This window comes from Rhinoderma darwinii, chromosome 9 (assembly GCF_050947455.1).
Source record: "Rhinoderma darwinii isolate aRhiDar2 chromosome 9, aRhiDar2.hap1, whole genome shotgun sequence".
NCBI classification, from domain to species: domain Eukaryota; kingdom Metazoa; phylum Chordata; class Amphibia; order Anura; family Rhinodermatidae; genus Rhinoderma; species Rhinoderma darwinii.
In genome coordinates this window covers 20,306,520-20,326,605 of record NC_134695.1, presented here as the reverse complement: position 1 = coordinate 20,326,605, position 20,086 = coordinate 20,306,520, and the positions used below count along the sequence as shown (strand labels likewise).

The following is a 20,086-nucleotide window of genomic DNA, read 5'->3' as shown; positions in this document are numbered from 1 at the left end:
TAATGTCCTCCTAACTGCCCTCCACACAGTATAATGTCCTCATAACTGCCCTCCACACAGTATAATGTCCTCATAACTGCCCTCCACACAGTATAATGTCCTCATAACTGCCCTCCACACAGTATAATGTCCTCATAACTGCCCTCCACACAGTATATAGTCCCCTATAGATTCCCCCTCACAGCTGATGTCACTGCCTCCTGTCCGGCGATACATAGTGAGTGGTAGAGCATGGACCTTACGCCCCTCTGCTCTACCATTGGATTCAACTGTGTCTGTGTCCTGAAGATGCACCTACAGTTTAAACCGGGGTAAAACCACAAAATTCTCAAGATGACGTCGGTTAATTGTGCTGAAATTCATTTTTTTTTATTAGTTGCCCAGCCCTAATCTGAGGTCACTATAAGGGCTTATTCAGACGAACGTATAATAGGTCCGTGCAACGTGCGTGATTTTCACGCGCGTCGCACGGACCTATGTTAGTCAATGGGGTCGTTCAGACTGTCCGTGATTTTCACGCAGCGTATGTCCGCTGCGTAAAACTCATGACATGTCCTATATTTGCCTGTTTTTCGCGCATCACGCACCCATTGAAGTCAATAGGTGCATGAAAACAGAGCGCGGCACACGGACGCACCTCCGTGTGCCGCGCGTGATGCGCGCTACAGTAGTCAAAACTATGGATGAAAACAGAAAAGCAGCACGTGCTTTTCTGTTTAAAGAGACTCTGTCACCACATTATAAGTGCCCTATCTCCTACATAAGGAGATGGGCGCTGTAATGTAGGTGACAGTAATGCTTTTTAATTTAAAAAAACGATATTTTTTTCACAACGTTAGGAGCGATTTTGGTTTATGCTAATGAGCTTTCTTAATGCCCAAGTGGGCGTACTTTTACTTTCGACCAAGTGGGCGTTGTACAGAGGAGTGCATGACGCTGACCAATCGGCATCATGCACTCCTCTCCATTCATTTACACTGCACTAGCGATATAGATATATCGCTATGTGCAGCCTCATACACAAACCCTAACATTACTAGTGTCCTGATAATGAATACACATGAAATCCAGCCTGGACGTCATGTGTACTCAGAATCCTGACACTTCTGAATCTTTTTTGTGAGATTCCGGCAAGTGAAACCAAATCTCGCGAGATTACGGATCTAAACGAGATTTGGTTTCACTTGCCGGAATCTCACAAAGAAAGAGTCAGAAGTGTCAGGATTCTGAGTACACATGACGTCCAGGCTGGATGGTCATGTGTATTCATTATCAGGACACTGTAGTAATGTTAGGGTTTGTGTATGTAGCTGCACATAGAGATATATCTATATCGCTAGTGCAGTGTAAATGAATGGAGAGGAGTGCATGATGCCGATTGGTCAGCGTCATGCACTCCTCAGTACAACGCCCACTTGGTCGAAAGTAAAAGTACGCCCACTTGGGCATTAAGAAAGCTCATTAGCATAAACCAAAATCAGGCCTAACGTTGTGAAAAAAGATAGTTTTTTTAAATAAAAAGCATTACTGTCACCTACATTACAGCGCCGATCTCCTTATATAGGAGACAGGGCACTTATAATGTGGTGACAGAGTCTCTTTAAACATAAAAACAGCCATAATGATGGCGGCTGAGCGAAAATCACGCAGCCACGCATCATATGCTGCTGACACACGGAGCTTTTATGGATCTTTTGCGCGCGCAAAACGCACACGCTCGTGTGAATCCGGCCTAAGGCTAGGATCGCACGCAGAGTTTTGATGCATAAAAAAACAGATGTACCTTTAACCCCTTCCCAACATTTGATGTATCCGTACGCAAAAGTCGGGTAGGGGGAAGTATGGAACCCGCTCCATACAATGCTGGTGTCGGCTGTATGCTACAGCTGACACTTCAGAGTAACGAGCGGGATCCCGCTCGTTTAATGCCGCAGTCAATAGCGACCGCAGCATTTAAATCATTAGAAAGAGGGGGGCGACCCCCTCTAACAGCTCATTGCGCCCCCTGCAATGCAATCACAGGGTGGCGATGGTTGCTATGGCTGCCTGGGGGCCTAATGAGGGCCCCCAGGTCCGCCATCTGTGTGCTCCTATTAAAGAGGCTCTGTCACCAGATTTTGCAACCCCTATTTGCTATTGTAGCAGATAGGCGCTGCAATGTAGATTACAGTAACGTTTTTATTTTTTTTAAAAACTAGCATTTTTGGCCAAGTTATGACCATTTTTGTATTTATGCAAATGAGGCTTGCAAAAGTCCAACTGGGCGTGTTTAAAGTAAAAGTCCAACTGGGCGTGTATTATGTGTGTTACATTTGGGCGTGTTTACTTCTTTTACTAGCTGGGCGTTCTGACGAGAATTATCATCCACTTCTCTTCACAACGCCCAGCTTCTGGCAGTGCACAGACACAGCGTGTTCTCGAGAGATCACGCTGTGTCGTCACTCACTTCCTGCCCCAGGTCCTGCATCGTGTCGGACCAGCGAGGACACATCGGCACCAGAGGCTACAGTTGATTCTGCAGCAGCATCGGCGTTTGCAGGTAAGTCGATGTAGCTACTTACCTGCAAACGCTGATGCTGCTGCAGAATCAACTGTAGCCTCTGGTGCCGATGTGGCCGACACGATGCAGGACCTGGGGCAGGAAGTGAGTGACGTCACAGCGTGATCTCTCGATAACACGCTGTGTGTCTGCACTGCCAGAAGCTGGGCATTCTGAAGAGAAGTGGATGATACTTCTCATCAGAACGCCCAGCTAGTAAAAGAAGTAAAAACGCCCCGATGTACGCACATAATACACGCCCACTTGGACTTTTACTGTAAACACGCCCAGTTGGACTTTTGCAAGCCTCATTTGCATGAATACAAAAATGGTCATAACTTGGCCAAAAATGCTAGTTTTTAAAAAACAAAAACGTTACTGTAATCTACATTGCAGCGCCGATCTGCTGCAATAGCAGATAGGGGTTGCAAAATCTGGTGACAGAGCCTCTTTAAGCCCTGCCTCTGGAAGGGCTTAATAGTTGCCTGTCAGAATCACGATATACTGCAATACATTAGTATTGTAGTATATAGTGCAAGCGATCTAACTGATCGCTGGTTGAAGTCTCCTAGAGCGACTAATAAAAAATAAAAAGTAAAATAAAGGGGTTTTATGTAAAAAAAAATAAAAAAAATGTAAAGTTCAAAAAACCCCCCTTTTCCAGTTTTCCCCCTAGAGCATAGTAAAAAAAAAAGAAACATAATTGGTATCGCCGCGTCCGCAAAAGTCTGAACTATTACAATATATAATTATTTAACCCGCACGCTGGAAACGCCAGTATCTCTATTTTTTGGTCACCTAATCTCAAAAAATGAAATGTAAAGTGATCAAAACGTCGCATGTACATCAAAATGGTATTATTAAAAACTACAGCTTATCCAGCAAAAAATAATCCCTCATACCACTTAATCGGCGGATAAATAAAAAAGAAGTTATGGCTCTCAGAATAAATTTTATTTTTTACACTTCGTTTTTTACTTGTAAAAGTAGTAAAATATTGAAAACTATATATATATATATATATTTGGTATCGCCGTAATCGTATTGACCCACAGAATAAAGATAACATGTTGTTTTAATTGCAACGTGAATTCCGTAAAAACTAAGCGCTAAAAACAATGGAGGAATTGTTTTTTTTCATTTTCTACCTCACAAATATTTTTTTTCCCGTTTCCTAGTACATTATATGGCAGAAAAAACTACAACTCATCCCGCAAAAATCAAGCCCTCATAGGACTATATCAATGGAAAAATAAAAAAAAGTTATGGCTTTTGGAAGTAGGGAGGGAAAAACGAAAATGAAAATCTGAAAAATGGCTGCGGCGGGAAGGGGTTAAAAAATAAAATGCTGCACAATGAGGGTATGTTCACACGGCAGCCTCCGTTACGGCTGAAATTACAGACGTAATGGCAAGTGCAGGCACTTTTCGCTGCGTCCATTACGGACGTAATTGGAGCTGTTTTTCCATGGAGTCAATGGTAAATGGCTCCAATTACGTCTCAAGAAGTGACAGGCACTTCTTTGACGCGGGCGTCTTTTTTACGCGCCGTCTTTTGACAGCGGCGCGTAAAAAAAATGACCTTCGGCACAGTACATCGTAAAGCCCATTGAAATGAATGGGCAAATGTTTGCCGACTCTTTGGAGCCGTATTTTCGGATGTAATTCGAGGCTAAAATGCCAGAATTACGTCCGTAAATAGGGTGTGTGAACCCAGCCTCAGGCTGAGTTCACACGACCTATTTTCAGACGTAAACGAGGCGTTTTATGCCACGATTTACGTCTGAAAATACGTCTCCAATACGTCGGCAAACATCTGCCCATTCATTTGAATGGGTTTGCCGACGTACTGTGCAGACAACCTGTCATTTACGCGTCGCTGTCAAACGACGGCTCGTCAAAAGAAGTGCAGAACACTTCTTGAGACGTAATTTGAGCCGTTTTTTATTGATTCCAATGAAGAACAGCTCCAAATTACGGTCGTAATTGACGCCTCGCACATGCAATTACGTCTGAAATTACGGAGCGGTTTTCTCCTTCAGATGAGCGTGTAACTAATCCGTGTGACGGCCGTCAAAACAACGGCCGTCACATGGCCATGCATTTCAATGGGGCCGTTCACACGGCCGTTGTTTCAACGCATCGTGTGAATGGTCCATGGAAAGATAGGATGTCTTATTTTCTTGCATTTTCACGCATCCTTTCTATGAGGGACCTGTAAAAAGTCCCAGGTTGCACACCCTCGTCTGAATGTAGCCTTATTGTTCATTACTTTTCACTCTAAGGGTATGTTCACACGGCCTATTTACGGACGTAATTCGGGCGTTTTTGCCCCGAATTACGTCTGAAAATAGCGCCTCAATAGCGCTGACAAACATCTGCCCATTGAAAGCAATGGGCAGACGTTTGTCTGTTCACACGAGGCGTATATTTACGCGCCGCTGTCAAATGACGGCGCGTAAATAGACGCCCGCGTCAAAGAAGTGACCTGTCACTTCTTTGGCCGTAATTGGAGCCGTTATTCATTGACTCCAATGAATAGCAGCGCTAATTACGGCCGGAATGGACGCGGCGTTCAAGCGCCTGCACATACCGGTACGGCTGAAATTACGGGGATGTTTTCAGGCTGAAACATCCCCGTAATTTCAGCCGTAACGGACGCCCTCGTGTGAACATACCCTAACTAATTTACTTTGCAATTACACAGCTTGGCAACTAGAACCCAAATTAACGTGATGGCTTCCTAGGTACCAGAAGAGGTAACCACGCCGAATCTGCAGATTCATTTAAATTCATTAGGGTGCGGTTTTGCAGTTAGCACCAAGATGGCTGCAAATAGCGGTGAAAAAGTTTGTTTTGCCCGGTACAGTTTTCCGCCGCACGGCAAAAAACTACAGCAAAACCGTACCGTGTGAATACACCTTTAGTATATAAGAGCCTCGATCATGAATCTGCTCCTGGACTCTGCTGAAGCAGGTGCTCAAGAAGAGACACCGTAATACAGCTGTATGCATGGACAGACCTTATTTTGCATGGGAAAAATAAGGGTATGTTCACACGCTTAACAAAAAACGTCAAACTACGGAGCTGTTTTCAGCGTTTTTAACGGCCGTTTTTGGAGCTGTTTTCATTGGAGTCTATGAGAAAACGGCTCCAAAAACGTCCTGCACTTCTTTTGACGAGGCTGTAATTTTACGAGCCGTCTTTTGACAGCGATGCGTAAAATGACAGCTCGTCTGCACAGTACATCGTAAAGCCCATTGAAAGCAATGGGCAGATGTTTGCTGACGTATTGGAGCCGTTTTTTCAGACGTAATTCGTCTGAAAATAAGTTGTGTGAACCCAGCCCCTAAGGCAGACCTTTTTTTTTTTTTTAATGCTAGAAGCTCCTTTAAAGAGAACCTTTCACCTCCCCATACATGTGCAGCATGTAATGGGGAGGGCTGCACAAACCCTGGGGCACTTTACATTTTTTTTCTACCTCCCTCCGTTATTTAGATATCGGTGCCGTTCTATTTGGCCCCCGATATTAAAATAATCCCCTGAACAGTCAATGGGGCGTGTTACTATGGCTGTGACACTGTCCAATCAGATATGGACAGTGTTACAGCAAAAGCAAGGTGTGCTCGCGCGCGAACGCTCTCTCACTCTTCAGCTTTGAAGATCAGTCTTCTGCCAAACTGGCAAGGGGGCGTGTCACTGCTACGGACAGTGTAAAGAGCTGTGGAGAGGAGAGCGCGCTCTTCTCTTCAGCTCTTGTGAGAGATCAGTCTAAGGGCAGATTCACACGAACGTTGCGTTTTTGCGCGCGCAAACCGCGGCGTTTTGCGAGCGCAAAAACCATTTGACAGCTGCGTGTGTCATGCGTGTTTGATGCGCGGCTGAGTGATTTCATAGAGATGAGGCTTGTCGACGCCCGTCACTGTCCAAGGTGCTGAAAGAGCTAAATCTTTCATCACCCTCGACAGTGAATGCCGAACAAAACAGCGAAAAACCTGTAAAAAAAAAAAAGATAAAGTTCCTACTTACCGAGAACTTCCCGGCCGTTGCCTTGGTGACGCGCCTCTCTTGACATCGGGCCCCGCCTCCCTGGATAACGCGGCAGTCCAAGTGACCGCTGCAGCCTGTGATTGGCTGCAGCCTGTGCTTGGCCTGTGATTGGCTGGAGCTGTCACTTGAACTGAAGTGTCATCCCGGGAGGTCGGACTGCAGGAAGGAGACAGGAGTAATCGGTAAGTTAGAACTTCGGGTTTTTTTACAGGTTCATGTATTTTGGGATCGCAAGTCACTGTCCATGGTGCTGAAACAGTTTAACTCTTTCAGCACCATGCACAGTGAATGTCTCCCGACGTCGCGGACAGGAAATTTTTTTCCCGGGTTCTGCCAAAACGAGTTTGGCCGAACCCGGTGAAGTTAGCTTCGGTTGTCGGGGTTCGCTCCTCGCAAATACACTCCGTTTGGATGCTTGGAAACAGAAAAGCACGTGGTGCTTTTCTGTTTCCATTCATCCTTTTGACAGCTCGTGCGCTGTTTCAGTCTGTTCGCACGGAAGTGCGACCTGCCTGGTTTTCACGCACCCATTGACTTCAATGGATGCGTGAAATACGCAGAGTTATTGAACCTGTTGCGTATTTTGCGCAGCAAACGCTGCGCAAAATACACGGACTGTGTGTACTGCCCCATAGACTTCTATAGGGCATTGCGTGCCGCGCGAAAACCACGCGGCCTACACGCTGCCAAATCACGCCCGTGTGAATCCCCCCTTAAAAGAGGACCGTGTTAAAAGAGCTGGGGAGTGCTTACACTGTCCGTAGCAGAGACACGCCCCCTTGCCAGTTCGGCAGAAGACTGATCTTCAAAGCTGAAGAGTGAGAGAGCGGACGCGTCCACTCTCTCCTCGCTTTTGATGCAACACTGTCCATATCTAATTGGACAGTGTCACAGCCATAGTAACACGCCCCCTTGACTGTTCACACCCCCTTGACTGTTCAGGGGGTTATTTAAGTATCGGGTGCCAAATATAACGGCACTGATATCTAAATAACGGAGGGAGGTAGGAAAAAAATGTAAAGTGCCCCAGGGTTTGTGCAGCCCTCCCCATTACATGCTGCACTATGCTGCACATGTATGGGGAGGTGATTGGTTCTCTTTAAAGAGGCTCTGTCACCACATTATAAGTGGCCTATATTGTACATGATGTGATCGGTGCTGTAGTGTAGATTACAGCAGTTTTTTATTTAGAAAAACAATTTTTGACGGAGTTATGACCTATATTAGCTTTATTCTAATGAGTTTCTCAATGGACAACTGAGCGCGTTTTACTTTTTGACCAAGTGGGCGTTGTGGAGAGAAGTGTATGACGCTAACCAATCGGCGTCATGCACTTCTCTCCATTCATTTATACAGCACATAGCGATATAGCTATATCGTTATGTGCAGCCTCATACACAAACACTAACATTACTGTAGTGTCCTGACAATGAATATACATTACTTCCAGCCAGGACGGGATGTGTATTCAGAATCCTGACACTTCTCTGTGATTTACAGCATAGCAGGGATAGTCTCGCGAGATTACGCTGTAAGCTGTCATTCACAGCGAGATCTCGCTGTGCTGTAATCTCACACAGACGCTACAGAAGTGTCAGGATTCTGAATACACATCACGTCCTGGCTGGAGGTAATGTATATTCATTGTCAGGACACTGCAGTAACGTTAGTGTGTTTATGTGGCTGCACATAGCAATATACCTAGATCACTATGTGCTGTGTAAATAAATGGAGTGTAAATGATTGGTCACTGATTGGTCAGCTTCATACACTTCTCTCCACAACGCCCACTTGGCCAAAAAGTAAAACACGCCCAGTTGTCCATTGAGAAACTCATTAGCATAAAGCTAATATAGGTCATAACTCCGCCAAAAATGATCGTTTTTCTAAATAAAAAACACTGCTGTAATCTACGTTGCAGCGCAGATCACATCATGTACAATATAGGCCACTTATAATGTGGTGACAGAGCCTCTTTAAAGAAGCCCTGCACATGTAGCAGATTTCTTGCAAATTTTCTGTAGGGATTTACAGGTGGAAAATTAGCAGCGAGAGTTAGGGGGGATTCACACGAGCGTGTATTCGGTCCGTGCGGGCCGCGTGGTTTTCACGCGGCACGCATGGACCAATACAAGTCTATGGGGCAGTACAGACAGTCCGTGCTTTTTGCGCAGCGTTTGTCTGCTGCGCAAAAAGCGCGACAGGTTCAATAACTCTGCGTATTTCGCGCATCACGCACCCATTGAAGTCAATGGGTGCGTGAAAATCACGCGCACCACACGGAAGCACTTCCGTGGGACGAGCGTGATTCGCGCAACAGCAGTGAAAAGGATGAATGAAAACAGAAAAGCACCACGTGCTTTTCTGTTTCCAAGCATCCAAACGGAGTGTCTTTGCGAGGAGCGAACCCCGACAACCGAGGCAAACTTCACCGGGTTCGGCCAAACTCGTTTTGGCCGAACCCGGCAAAAAAATTTCCGGTCCGCGACGTCGGGAGAGATTCACTGTGCATGGTGCTGAAAGAGTTAAACTGTTTCAGCACCATGGACAGTGACTTGCGATCCCAAAATACATGAACCTGTAAAAAAAACCGAAGTTCTAACTTACCGATTACTCCTGTCTCCTTCCTGCAGTCCGACCTCCCGGGATGACACTTCAGTTCAAGTGACAGCTCCAGCCAATCACAGGCCAAGCACAGGCTGCAGCCAATCACAGGCTGCAGCGGTCACTTGGACTGCCGCGTCATCCAGGGAGGTGGGGCCCGATGTCAAGAGAGGCGCGTCACCAAGGACGCGTCACCAAGGACGCGTCACCAAGGCAACGGCCGGGAAGTTCTCGGTAAGTAGGAACTTTATCTTTTTTTTTTACAGGTTTTTCGCTGTTGTGTTCGGCATTCACTGTCGAGGGTGCTGAAAGAGTTAGCTCTTTCAGCACCTTGGACAGTGACGGGCGTCGACAAGCCTCATCTCTATGATGCCGGCTGCGCGAAAATCACGCAGCCGCGCATCAGACACGCATGACACACGCAGCTGTCAAATGGTTTTTGCGCTCGCAAAACGCCGCGTTGTTTGCGCGCGCAAAAACGCAACGCTCGTGTGAATCTGCCCTTAGGCTGGGTTCACTTCTTTGGACATTTCTTTGAAACGTAATTTGAGCCGTTTTTCATTGAAGTCAATGAAGAACAGCTCAAGATTACGGGCGTCAAAGACTCCTCGCAAAATGCGAGGAGCTTTTACGTCTGAAACGACTCAGCTGTTTTCTCCTGAAAACAGTGTCTTTTCAGACGTAAAAGGAAGCTAGCGTGTGCACATACCCTTACAGGCAAGTGTATAAGATTTTAAAAATCTCATGCACATGCTGCTGAACAGTTTCCAGAGGGAAATCAGAGCATGCTGCGGATCTCCAAATCTGCAGCATGCTCATTCTGTTCTAGATGTTCACTGCGGATGTCATACTTTCCAATGTAGAAGGGGTAAAATCCGCACTTAACACGTGTGGCTCTTGCTGGCAGATAAATCTGCTACGTCTGTGGGCACTCAGGGTACTTTTAGGCCCTGTTCACACAGAGCTTTTTGTAGGCAGAAAGTTCTGCCTCAAAATTCCATCTGGAATTTTGGGACAGATTTTGATCTGCCTGCTTGCCGTTTGCTGCGTTTTTCACCCGCGGCATTTGAGTGCTGCGGGCAAAAACACCTTCTCTGCCTCCCATTGATGTCAGAGACGTAAGTACCCGAAGATAGGGCATGTCGCTTCTTTAACCCGTGAGCCAGTTTTACCACTCGCGGGGAAAAACGCCTCCGACTCCCATTGAAATCAATGGGAGGCGTTTTCTTAAGGTTTTTTTGCGTTTTTCAACGCAGTTTCCATGTCAAGGAGCTCTGTCTGAACAGGGCCTTACACGTGCCATTTTGATGCTGTTTTTTATGCCACACATCAGAAGTAGATTTAAAAAAAAAAAGTGGTCTTTCTATATACAACCCCTCCCTTTTATAATCCACTCCTGGCATTGGCTTCAAAAACCGCATAAAAACTGCACATGTGAATGCAGCCTAAGGCCACTTGCACACGGAAGAATTTAGATCAGAATTTGCGAGCCAAAACACACAGTGGAAGAGGTGCAAATCTTTCCATTATACTTTTTTCTGTGTAGGTTCCACTCCTGGTTTTGACTAACAAATACTTACCAATATCCCACCGTGTGAAAGAGACCTTAGGTCTCATGCCCACCGCAAAACCTGCACTGCGGCACAGAGCCCTCCATATTTTAGGCACTGTGTGCCACTATATGGTGCACCGTATGGTACCGTATTTACAGAATTTATCTCCCCTGGAAGCAACGCTCAGGATTATGGGATCGAATAGAACACGTCACATTTACTTTTCTGTTGGATTCACACAGAATCCAAGAGAATAGAAAACTCCATATAAGCGTACAGAAATATAAGTAGCGCCCTAAAGAAATCTATGGGTGGCATATTATTATGAGGTTGCACAGACCCATAATACGCTTGAGTGCATTTAGATATGTTGTTTTTGTTTTTCTTTACAAGGGCACCAGCAGTATTCTAACATGATATAATCAGTATTCTAACATATATAATTGTATATTGGCTGGATCTCATGAGTAATGAGAAGATCTGTTGCAAAATAAAATAAAACAAAAGCGGAGGGTAGATTGAGTGGTTTATTTTATACCAGCTCCAAACACCGCTAGTAGACCAGCAGAGGAGGAAAAAGGAAAAGAGATGACGGATCCATCGAGACTGACAGTATAGTGGTGCAATAGTAGTTCAGAAACAGTATAGGATAGAAATAAAAAAAAGAATAAGATGGTTCAAGTGAGTGATTACTCATACCGCCACACCGTACAGAAGAGGGAATTCAAGAGAGTCCATTTCCCTTGCTGTTTTTAAGTATTCTCATTGGGGTGTTTTGGGGGTTTCTCCTTCCACTTTTGGGATCTATTTCTGCAGGTGCATTTAGGGAAGGTTGTCAGTCATTGAGTAGGCCTGCCCTCCAGACTCATAAGCCCAGAGAAAACCAGGATCTCACTTGTTACAGCTAGAAGACATGGACCACCAGCGGTTCTAGTGAACTTAGATCAACATGGGGTTAAATCCGTAATACGGCCGCTAAACCACTGCCACATTACAGGTGTGCGAAACCGGCCTTATACTGAATATTTCCTATTACGAAAAAAAACGATACTTAGTTGCTCCTTTATATCATGCTGCCCACAGATCGGGAACGTGGAAGATCCGTTTTAACGAGAAAGGACTAAGGGGAGACTAACAGGAATAATGCTGGTCAGGTGGCAGGAGGATTCTATGGCAGATTGATGTAGTACCAAATTTTCAGTAGTCGCACACAATAAATACAAACATACATTACATCACATTAGAGGGATTCTAGAGGTCGAGCGGATTCACCCAAGAAAATAACTCTATTGTTACAATGTCATGACCTTCCATATCCCATATCATATGAGAAGCTCGGTTGTCAGTTCAGGTAGAGACTTTATTAGCAGCGTCTGCTGGAATCCGGGTACTTCATCTTGAGCTCCTCCTTGAAGCCCCTGTACAGTAACCGGTTCCTTTTGTTCTCGGTCTCTTTTTGACTGTGAAAGTCTCCAGGTAGTTTATGGCCTTTATGAAGCAAAAATGCAGAGTCCAGGACTGCAAAGGAGAAGCCAGCCATATTAAGTTCACAAGCCTAGAGAGAGAAAAGAAAGACTGAATTATCAATGCTCCTTCCCTAATGACCCTACTACATTGTATTAGAAGTCAAAGCATTACCTGACTGATTCGGTTAAATCCATACTGCTTGAACCTCTCATCATAGGCTGGCACTTCTTTATTCCCAATATAAAACGGTTCCCATGGATCTCGCCACTCAACAACATAAGCAACTGCCAGTCTACCAGAAGCGCCCTTCTCTGGCAAGTTTAGCCAGACGGAATAATTAGTAGGTGCCTGGCATTGTGGACATAATTCTTCATAAAACGCTCGCACTTCCCCCACTTGGTACAGTCGAAGAAGTTCGTCTTTGGTGCTAGGCAGCCGTCGAGTATGTCGAATTTCAAACGCAGGCAACACAAATACCACGTGTTGCTCAACCCCTCCAGCAACAAAATCCAAAAAACCTGACCTCAGCCCCTGACTGGGTATCATATCAATATCAACCACAAGTACAAAGGCTGTACGCCCAATACCAGCCCTAGCCACATTTCTTAGTAAGTTATTGGGGTACGATGCGTTCCCTGCATAGTTTATTAGATTGGTGCCCATACTTGCTGCCTTGGCAAAGACATCCTGGCATGTTTGAAGATGGGCAAATTCTGTCGCATCATCTAGTTCTGGAAAAACAGCTGTTTCTCCAGACTGGCACACAAGATGAAAATAGACCCTTTGCCTGACTGATGGGCACAGCTGGGCAAGGGTATAGGTTAACAGAGTGGCTAGTTTAGCCTGAGCAGCACTAGAGGCAAACAGTGCTAATGAAATCCTGCCATCCCACCGCTGCACCAGCTCCTGCAAATTCCATAGGTTACCCAGGCTAGCATGAGAAGCCAACACCACGTCTTTCAATTGTCCCCCTTCAGGTACTAAAAGATGGCGATAAATTCGGTATTGTCCATTGGCATCGAGTACGCCCCCCGAAGCCAAAACGGCTTTGAGGTGATCCCTCTGTTGTTTCTGCCATCTTGGCTCAGTACGTGGAGTGCCGGCGAGCACCGGATGCGCTGACCTCTGCTGCTGGCCATGTAAATTAGAGAGAAGTGAGAGGTAGAGAAGCTGAAGGAGAGCCACAAGGAAGAGTGCTACGAGGACCACACGGAAGAAAGAGCAACGCACTGCAGTTGGCATTGCCCTTTTTGAGTGCGATTCCCACTCTGGGTGTGAAATCAACAACTACCCTGGCAGAATAGGGAGAGGTGGCAGCAGAGCTCGCAATCCACACCCATCACACAGCACTGTGTTCCGTTATCCCGGACGATACCATGAACTTACTGCAAGAAGACAGAAACAGACGGGTCCTCAGTATGAAGACCAAGCACCGCAGCATCACTACCACCCGATGCCCCACTAGTCAAGACCGGCTGCACTCACACTTCTACCCACAGACCATCCTCTCATTGTACCACCTCTAACTGCAATATTTAGCGCCTGAGAACTACAGCTGTAACCCCGCCCACGACGCTACTCGCGTTATTACCCATCATCCCTCACCACATACAACAAAGTAAGCTTATCAAGCGTGCACTTGGAAAACTGCTTAAAATGCACAGCGCCCTCCACTGTGCTGGAGGAGCAAGTGGAAGACCTCGACGAATGGATTCAGAGAAGGTGTAGATGTATATATTTTTTTTATCGTGGATTAAAAGAAAGAAACGCAGTAGAACAGAATAGTGGGAAACCGCGAGTTGCAGAGTGGACTATAAAAACGGTGCGGAGTGCGTCATTACTTGTAGAGATGTCTAACAGAACAATTGGACAGGAAACCTGAAGACGAGGTGGCCGAGTGGTTAAGGCGATGGACTGCTAATCCATTGTGCTCTGCACGCGTGGGTTCGAATCCCATCCTCGTCGATGTTTTTCCTCAAAAGTTATAGACGTTGCATTGTTTTGTCGTCGTCCCCATTTCCACTGATATTATTATACGTGTTCGGAATATGTTACCCACTTCCATATTTTGTTTGACTTTTGTAACGTAAGTAAATTATCAGAAGTCCCTATTTAAATCGAGCTCCTTTGACCTTATATCACTGGAATAAATAATCACATTATTTTAATTTGTTTCAGTAATGTGAGGAAATGTACAATGTTCTCCAGAAGGGAAGCTCCTAGCTAATGTTTGAATATCATCAAAATCTACAATTTCAGAGAAAGTTTCTTCTCTCGGATTTCTAGAATGAGATGATTTATTCTGGTAGATCAGATTCCGTTTTGTGGACAGTTTCTATAATTTTATTTACATTGTACTAATCAATAAGCAGCAGCTCCCTCTTGTGGAGAAATGTGATCATTTATTTTACTATAGAAGTCAATAAGAAAGGGCTCCCTCTTGTGGTGACACTTGATAATTCATGTTACAGACAAGTTTGGTCATTTACTCACATTCTTCTCCTCTGCGACGCAATCTAATGAAGGCCCCTAGGTCTGCCATTTTGTGCTCTTATTAAACCCCGTCAGAGGCAGTGCTTAATAGGAGCCTGACAAAATTGTTAGTACTGCAGTATATCATGCAAGCGTTTCAGCGATCGCTGGTTCAATAGCTGCTTCTATTTTTATTAACAGCGCTGCTTTCCGCGGCGGAAATTCCGTCCGAAAAACAGCACCACAATGTAACACTACTTACTGAGGGGGCTGTGGGGCGCTATACAGGGGGAGGACTGTGTGGCGCTATCTACTAGGGGGGCTGTGTGGTGCTATCTACTGGGGGGCTGTGTGGCACTATCTACAGGGGGCTGTGTGGCAATATACAGGGGGAGGGCTGTGTGGCACAATCTAATAGAGAGACTGTGCGGCACTATACGGGGTGCTGTGTGACACTATCTACTAGGGGGTCTGTGTGTGTGTGTGGCACTATCTACAAGAGGGGGCTGCGTGTGGCACTATCTACAAGAGGGGGCTGTGTGAGGCACTATCTACAGGAGGCTGTGTGTGGCACTGTCTACTGGGACTTGTGTTTGGCACTATAATTATTGTGGGACCTAAAAGAGGTACTATTATAGTGTGTGGCACTGAGGGGGCATTATTTCTATCTGGAGCACTATAAATGGTGAGGTTTTTGTAGAGGGTGGGGAGGTGCTAGAAAAGTGAGAAGCCAAAGTTGTTTGTGTTAGAAATTCTTCCAAGGTGATTCGTAGTCAGGAGAAGGCACCAGGGAAATCCGGGCCGGATGAAGAAGAAAAAGAAAAGTCAGCGACTCCAATCTGAGAAGACGTCACCAATGATTTCACTCTATTGTATTAAAGGAGTTTTCCCATCTTAGACATTTATGGCATATCCACAGGAAATGCAAAAAATCTCTGATATATGTGGGTCTCAGTTCTGGGACGTGCACCTACATCAAGAACTGACCGCAGAATCCAGGCAGAGACCAGTGGAGAGAGGGTCGTGCGTGCGTGCGCGCAGCTGTCTGTATTCTCTAGTATGGTTGTTATGGGAACAGCCGAGCGGCGCGTACGTTGTGACCTTCTCTCCACTGGTCTCTGCCTGGATTCTGCGGTCAGTTCTAGATATAGGTGCAGGTTCCAGAGCTGGGACCCTCATCTATCAGACATTTTTGCCATTTCCTGTGGATATGCCATAAATGTCTAAGATGTGAAAACTCCTTTAAGTTAAATGGTCTGCAGAGCGCTTGTGTAGGACTGGTATCTACCACTATATGGTCACTATGTGGTGGTAATATTGGTCTTTGGTTTACTACACAACCCACGGGAGCGTTTGTTGAGAGATGGGAGTCGTACTACATGGATGGCTGTAGTCTACGGTGTAGCCGGTGGATCCTAGGGACCAGGGCCGGCATCAGCACCCGGCGAACACGGGCAAGTGCCGGGGACCCACTGCTCTTGTAGGGGGCCACTCGGCCGCCGGGTGCTTTACGACGCCCACCTGCTTAAACGAACTGTACCCGTCCATGGTGTGCGGCGGCAGATTGCAGAGGAGCAGAGCGGAGACCCCGCCTCTCGCATCCATAACAACCTAGCGTTGCTGCTCAGATGACGTATTCATGTCACGCTGACGCGATTACGTCATCTGTGCAATGCTAATATGTTGCAGGATTTCCACAATGAATTCAATGGGGATGTAAATCCTGCATCAAATAGCAGTTGTTCCGTTTCTTGCGGCGCATTTATAGCGATCCCACCGCAAAAAATGGAACTCAGAGGGCCGGCCTTCTTGGATGACGCTTCATCCCATGTGACCACCGCTTCATCCCATGTGACCACCGCTGCAGCCAGTCACAGGCTGCAGCAGTCTCCTGGGATGAGATGTCATCCCAGGAGGCCAGCCTGCTAGGTGCTGCAGTTTTTTGCAGCGGACATTCCGGCCCAAAAACTGCACAACAGTTTTGTGCGCTTTTTCACCCGGAATTCCCTGCGGCGCATAGGGCAGATATGCTGCCTGCTATTACGCAGTGTATCTGCCCTGTGTGAACTCAGCCATAAGGCCTCGTTTACACGAGCGTGATATACGTCCGTGCGACGCGCGTGCTTTTCACGCGTGTCGTACGGACCTATGTAAGTCTATGGGGGCATGCAGACAGTCCGTGAGTTTTGCTCAGCGCGAGTCCGCTGAAAAAAACTCACGACATGTCCTATATTTGTGCGCTGTTCGCGCATCACGCACCCATTGAAGTCAATGGTTGCGTGAAAATCACGCAGGTCACACAGAAGCACTTCCATGCGATCAGCGTGATTCGCGCAACAGCTGTCAAACTCTGAATGTAATGTGCTTTTTCTGTTTACAAACTCCAAACGGAGTGTCATAATGATGGCGGCTGCGAGAAAATCTTGCAGCCGCGCATCATACGCTGATGACACACGGAGCTGTTAAGTGCTGTTTGCGCACGCAAAACGCCGCATTTTTTGCTTGAGCAAAACGCACACGCTCGTGTAAACCAGGCCTAAAAGAGACAATCCTGATAATCTTATATCTATTGGGCGAGGACGTGGTGTCCGAGGCACAGTTGAGATGATAGTCAGATCGACCTGGAGGCGCTAATTACATAAAATATCGCCCACAGTAAAGAGTTCCCTTATATTTTTTTATAATATTTTTTACACATACTTATCATCATTCCTTTTGCTAGCAAACCCGTGTTATGGGTTTTCTATACTGGTATATGTATGTATATATATATATATATATATATATATACAGATGTAGCCGTCTTTACCTTGACTTTTAACGCATCAAATAAACAATGGCTAGATCTCTTATCTTGACTTTTTCAATGACTTTTCAATGGTTTTTGTTGTGTGATATCACGTTGCAGCAAATTATCAGAATAAAGTTAAAGATTGCTACATCTGGATATATATATATATATATATATATATATATATATATATATATATATATATACACACACACACACACTACTGGTCAAAAGTTTAGGGTCACTTACAAATTTCCTTATTTTTTAAAGAAAAGCACATTTTTTTTCAATGAAGATAACATTAAATTAATCAGAAATACACTCTATACATTGTTAATGTGCTAAATGACTATTCTAGCTGCAAACGTCTGGTTTTTAATGCAATATCTACATAGGTGTATAGAGGCCCATTTCCAGCAACCATCACGCCAGTGTTCTAATGGTACATTGTGTTTGCTAACTGTGTTAGAAGGCTAATGGATGATTAGAAAACACTTGAAAACTCGTGTGCAATTATGTTAGCACCGCTGTAAACAGTTTTGCTGTTTAGAGGAGCTATAAAACTGACCTTCCTTTGAGCTAGTTGAGAATCTGGGCATTACATTTGTGGGTTCGATTAAACTCTCAAAATGGCTAGAAAAAGGGAGCTTTCATGTGAAACTCGACAGTCTATTCTTGTTCTTAGTAATGAAGGCTATTCCATGAGAGAAATTGCCAAGAAACTGAAGATTTCCTACAACGGTGTGTACTACTCCCTTCAGAGGACAGCACAAACAGGCTCTAACCAGAGTAGAAAGAGAAGTGGGAGGCCCCGCTGCACAACTGAGCAACAAGACAAGTACATTAGAGTCTCTAGTTTGAGAAATAGACGCCGCACAGGTCCTCAACTGGCAGCTTCATTAAATAGTACCCGCAAAACGCCAGTGTCAACGTCTACAGTGAAGAGGCGACTCCGGGATGCTGGCCATATCTGAGACTGGCTAATAAAAGGAAAAGATTAATATGGGCAAAAGCACACAGACATTGGACAGAGGAAGATTGGAAAAAAGTGTTATGGTCAGACGAATCGAAGTTTGAGGTGTTTGGATCACACAGAAGAACATTTGTGAGACGTAGAACAACTGAAAAGATGCTGGAAGAGTGCCTGACGCCATCTGTCAAGCATGGTGGAGGTAATGTGATGGTCTGGGGTTGCTTTGGTGCTGGTAAAGTGGGAGATTTGTACAAGGTAAAAGGGATTTTGAATAAGGAAGGCTATCACTCCATTTTGCAACGCCATGCCATACCCTGTGGACAGCGCTTGATTGGAGTCAATTTCATCCTACAACAGGACAATGACCCAAAGCACACCTCCAAATTATGCAAGAACTATTTAGGGAAGAAGCTGGTATTCTATCTGTAATGGAGTAGACAGCGCAGTCACCAGATCTCAACCCCATAGAGCTGTTGTGGGAGCAGCTTGACCGTATGGTACGCAAGAAGTGCCCATCAAGCCAATCCAAATTGTGGGAGGGGCTTCTGGAAGCATGGGGTGAAATTTCTCCCGATTACCTCAGCAAATTAATAGCTATAATGCCAAAGGTCTGCAATGCTGTAATTGCTGCAAATGGAGCATTCTATGACGAAAGCAAAGTTTGAAGGAGAAAATTATTATTTCAAATAAAAATCATTATCTCTAACCTTGTCAATGTCTTGACTATATTTTCTATTCATTTTGCAACTCTTTTGATAAATATAAGTGTGAGTTTTCATCGAAAACACAAAATTGTCTGAGTGACCCCAAACTTTTGAACGGTAGTATATATATATATATATATATATATATATATATATATATATATATATATATATATATATGTATGTGTATATATATATATATATATATATATATATATATATAAAATGTCAGAGGATATTTCTAAAAACTGCAGAATCTGGGAAATAGAATTTCTGTAAAAAAATATTTCATTTGTAAATTTCACCTCCACTTTGCTTTAGTTCCTGTGAAACGCAGAGTGCGTTAAAAAAAACTATACTAGGTTTTCTTGAGTCCGCCAGAAAAATAGCCGCTCGATTATAATGGCTCTCCGTTCGGGCTCATGGAGGGTTGGCCAGAGCAACGAAAATTGCCCTAATTGGGCGTATGGACAGAGGTGGTCTTAATGAGACAACCCCTTTAAGGGTTTAAAGGGGGATTTCAAGACTTTGATGGCCTATCATTAGGATAGGACAGAAATATCATATTGGTGGGGATCTGACTCCAGACACCCCCACAATCAGATGCTTGAGAAAGACATGGTGCTCTGGCAAGCGCCGAGTCCCCTTGACTTGAATGAAATACCTCTATCGACCACATATTAATAGTGTCATGGTGTCCGAAAAGATTGATGACTGTCAATGGGCCAAAAGAGGATGATGTGGACCCACTGTGCTGCCAACGGTATTAGCATAGGGCTAAACTGGGGAACAAAGTCTAAGGGATAGCTAGGTGTTTACCAAGATGTGGACTTGGCCGCTAAAATCCCCAGGTCGCTACTACAGAGTCGTTTTTTTCGGCAACTGCCACCGTGGACAGACGAGATACAATAACATCAGACAAGATGCAGGGTCA

The 20,086-nt window shown here is 45.1% G+C and overlaps 1 protein-coding gene and 1 non-coding gene across 2 annotated transcripts; one reads left to right on the top strand and one right to left on the bottom strand.

Annotated features, from left to right (window-relative positions):
* Positions 1-11,258: 11,258 nt before the first annotated feature.
* B4GAT1 (beta-1,4-glucuronyltransferase 1) lies at positions 11,259-13,804 on the bottom strand. The gene is made up of 2 exons (XM_075837333.1): positions 12,384-13,804; positions 11,259-12,300 (listed from the first exon to the last, which is right to left on the bottom strand). The coding sequence occupies exons 1-2, from the start codon at positions 13,452-13,454 to the stop codon at positions 12,109-12,111; spliced, it is 1,263 nt and encodes a 420-aa protein (XP_075693448.1). The 5' UTR covers positions 13,455-13,804; the 3' UTR covers positions 11,259-12,108.
* A 291-nt stretch (positions 13,805-14,095) lies between these two features.
* Positions 14,096-14,177, top strand: TRNAS-GCU (transfer RNA serine (anticodon GCU)). The gene has a single exon. It is a non-coding gene; the product is annotated as a tRNA-Ser (tRNA).
* Positions 14,178-20,086: the final 5,909 nt, after the last annotated feature.

Coding starts and splice junctions, on each gene's coding strand:
- B4GAT1 (XM_075837333.1), bottom strand. CDS start 13,454: ATGCCAACTGCAGTGCGTTGCTCTTTCTTCCGTGTGGTCCTCGTAGCA. Junction 12,301..12,383: donor GATTTAACCGAATCAGTCAG/GTAATGCTTTGA, acceptor TTCTCTCTCTAG/GCTTGTGAACTTAATATGGC.